Here is a 3,501-nt window from a genome sequence, read left to right on the forward strand (position 1 = left end):
GCCTGAGGTGGAGGACATGGCGGGCCCTTTCCAGGAGAGGAAGAGGGCTTTGGTTTCTTCACAGGTATCTTTGATGGTACAGTTCAAGGTCACAGGCTTCCCAGCTGCAAGAATCTCTGGGATGTGGAGCTCTGGGTTTTGAGTCAGGTCTACAGAAGAGAGGAGGAGGTGGGGACAAGGAGCCCGCATGGACACTTCACTGCTGCACAGTGTTTCCGGGTTGCAAAGTGCTTCCTCACCCGTTAGCTTCCTTGGAAAACCCCCACCTTCCCAACAATCTATGGAACCTGGGGTTGTTATTGTTGGGTGTTTTCTTTCTCTCTCTTTTTTTTTTTTTACAAAGATTTATATTTATTGAACACTGGGGATACAGTGGGAAATCAGAAACCCTCTTTTTGATTAGTAAGTTACATTCTAATGAATCTTGGTCCAAGGTTCTTGCCCCTATTCTAAGTGTTGCCTGGCTGCAACTGTTATTTAGGCCTGTCACTGTGTTTCACAAATAGATTTCCTTTCTCTGTGAGGAAGGGGCACACCCCATGGACCAGGTGAGCAAACCGAAGAGGCTTACTTAAGGTGGTAGAGCGTGAACCTGAACTCTGGTTTTCCAAGACTGAGGGCGAGTGGATTTTCTGAGGATCTACATTGCTGGTGATCCCTTACCTCCCAGACTAGACTAGACTAAAGTTCCTACTCTGTCTCCCTCCCCCCAGCCCAACTCTCTGCTTAGGCTCTGCCCCTTCCCAGCCCGATCTGTGATCATCTCCCCTCAATCCCTTACTGGTTGGGTGCTACTGAGCGAGTCACTTCTCCTCTCTTCACCATTTCTATCTGGAAAAATAAATTACCAACTGTACCTATCTTGTTGCATTATTGTAAAAATTAAATACCCAAGGTTTTGTAAAGCCCAGTGTCTGGCGAGGTAAAAACCACAACAATGACCGGAACCCCTTTTGGATTTCCTTCTTTCTAAACCACTTATTGCGTGAGCTGGGATGTCACCTGACACGGAGAGTTTGATACTCTCCCTCAGGAAAGCTCTTCTTTGTTCTCTTGGATCTGCATAGAGTAAGTACGTCACGCTGTCCCTTTTGAGTATGCCACGGATCAGCAGAGTACAGTCTTGGCCTTCAGGTTTCCCAAGAATGTGGAATCTGTCCTTGGCGTTGTCATCTACAGTAGCATTGGGTTCATCTGCAGCTGCAGGGGAGCTGATGTTTTTGTTCAGCCAGTGGCCCATGGTCATTGAATTGCTTGGGGATTCTTTGGGAAATTCAAATACACAAGGGATTATGGTGCACGGCCCCTCTTCCACTGGTATCTTCTTGACTTCCACCAAAACACGAGAAAGTAACCCTGTAAGGAGAGAGTCAAGTTTTGAAACAGACTCACCTGGCATCCTCCTGTACCCTACCTGTGCATTAAAGGATTAACCTTACCCAAGAAAGGCTTGGCACTTGCCCAGCCGGGAGGTGATCTCTAAGCCTTGGAACATCCTGCCTGCTAAGACTGTCTTTGTGTACCTGGGCCTTGGGCTACACCAAATAGTCTATGCTAACACTGTGATTTAGGTGAGGACCCTGGGCCCTGAGGTACCAGCTTGACCTGTGGATCGGCTGGAGACCAAGATCAGCCACCTTCATGACCAGCCTCCAGTAAAAACCTGGACATCAAATCTCGGGTGAGCTTCCCTACTTGGCATGTCTGTGCATACGGACACACGTTGTTGCTGAAAGAAGTAAGCTCTGTCCATGCAGCTCCACTGGGAGAGGGCAGCTGAACTTCCACCTGGTCTCTCCTGGACCCTGCCTCTGCGCCTCTTCCCTCTACTGGTTTTAATCTGTATTCTTTTGCTATAGTCAGCTGCAACCATGGGTGAAACAGTTCTGCTGAGTTCTGAGTCCTTCCTGTGAGTCACCGAATCGGAGGGTAGTCTCAGGGACTCCCAAACTGCACCACACCAATCCAGTCTGCTAGGTTTTTTGTCACTCTTGTTGGTATTAATTCTATCTTGTGCCTCTGGCCACATTGCATCATTTCTGCCTCTCAGTTTCTCAGTCAGAAAGATGGGTAGAGAAAAATGCTGGAATTTTCTTCTTTTTGTAAGGTTGAGTAGCATCCATTGTGTGTGTATATCTCACATTTTCTTTATCCATTCATCTGCTGATAGACACTCGGGTTGATTCCGTATCTTGGCCATTATGAACAGTGCTGCAAATAAGCATGGGGGTGCAGATGTCTCTTCAACATACCGACTTCAGGGAGCAAAAAGGAACTTTCTGAGATGATATAACGTTCTGTCTCTAGTTGGGGATGCGGTTACACGGGTGCCTGCCTTTGTCAAAACTCACTCAATCCTATGCATAAAACGTATGCATTTCACTGGGTGCAAACTTACCTTTTTAAAAAAAGGAACAAGTAATGAACTTCAATTTAGTGGGTTTTCTTTTTACAGCATTATAGTTAGCAATTTTGAAACTACCTTCTGTGTATTCTCGACTTGAAGAAATGAGTAACTACACTGGAGAGTAATGGGAGCCAGCCTTCCCACTGTCGGGGAATGGAATTACAAAGGCAGAAAGGAGGTGAGTAGAAGACACCCTGTGGTGGGTTGAGATTGGAGAAACTGGGTCAGCACGGTGGCTCATGCCTATAATCCTGGCACTTTGGGAGGCTGAGATGGGAGGATCATTTGAGGCCAGGAGTTCGAGACTGCATGTGTGTACTCATGATGGTAGACAGATGGACACAAATGTGTGTACAGATGCACACATGTGTCTTTCCTAGCTCTTTGTGCTACCTCTAGAAGCAATGGCATCACAGAAACAATAAGCACACTGGGCACCCAGGTAGTGTTTTCTAAATATTAATATCATTCTTCACTAAAATGAACCAAAAATCTTTAGAAAAAGGGTTGATTCCACAGTCGGTGCTGGGCATGTACAATATGAGACTGGAACATCTTGTGCCAGAAAGTAGCCAAGTGCTTAAAGAATAAGGCGGACACAGCACGCGGAACGAGGAGACTGAATGAATCAGCTCCCGCTCACCAAATCCGGGACAATTTACTCATCGGAACAATAGTATGAACGGATTATCCTCGAATGGAAAACCCACGAGTCTATAGTGACACAAATAATTTATGTATTCAATTGTATTGAAATGGAAACAGGTAGAGCTCTCCTTCACAATAGATCACCAACAACAAATGATAAAAGTGAACCAATAAATGAAGAAATGATGAGGTTAGAGAAGCCATCAGTAGGTGCTGAAACTGGTAGGTGAAAACGATGTACTTGCATAAATCTTTTAAGTACCTCACCGAAGATTACGTATGAATTACAAAGGTAAAAATGGTGGAGAAACAGGGAAGAGATTCCTCGAGAAACTAAAAGTAGAATTATCGTATGATTCAGCAATCCTACCTCTGGGTATATGCCCAAAGGATTTTAAATTGTTATGTTCCAGGCGTGATGGCTCACACCTGTAATTCCAGCACTT

General features: G+C 45.4%; 1 protein-coding gene across 1 annotated transcript in view; it reads right to left on the bottom strand.

Annotated features, from left to right (window-relative positions):
* The window catches only part of IGLON5 (IgLON family member 5), a 42,121-nt gene extending 40,881 nt beyond the window's left edge, over window positions 1–1,240 (bottom strand). The window contains exon 1 of the mRNA XM_012643350.1: window positions 1,003–1,240. Within this exon, the coding sequence (XP_012498804.1) occupies window positions 1,003–1,240 (238 nt within the window). The remainder of the gene's footprint in view (window positions 1–1,002) is intronic.
* Between the last annotated feature and the right edge of the window lie 2,261 nt (window positions 1,241–3,501).

This window comes from Propithecus coquereli, unplaced genomic scaffold (assembly GCF_000956105.1).
Source record: "Propithecus coquereli isolate 6110/MARCELLA unplaced genomic scaffold, Pcoq_1.0 Scaffold196, whole genome shotgun sequence".
Classification (NCBI taxonomy): domain Eukaryota; kingdom Metazoa; phylum Chordata; class Mammalia; order Primates; family Indriidae; genus Propithecus; species Propithecus coquereli.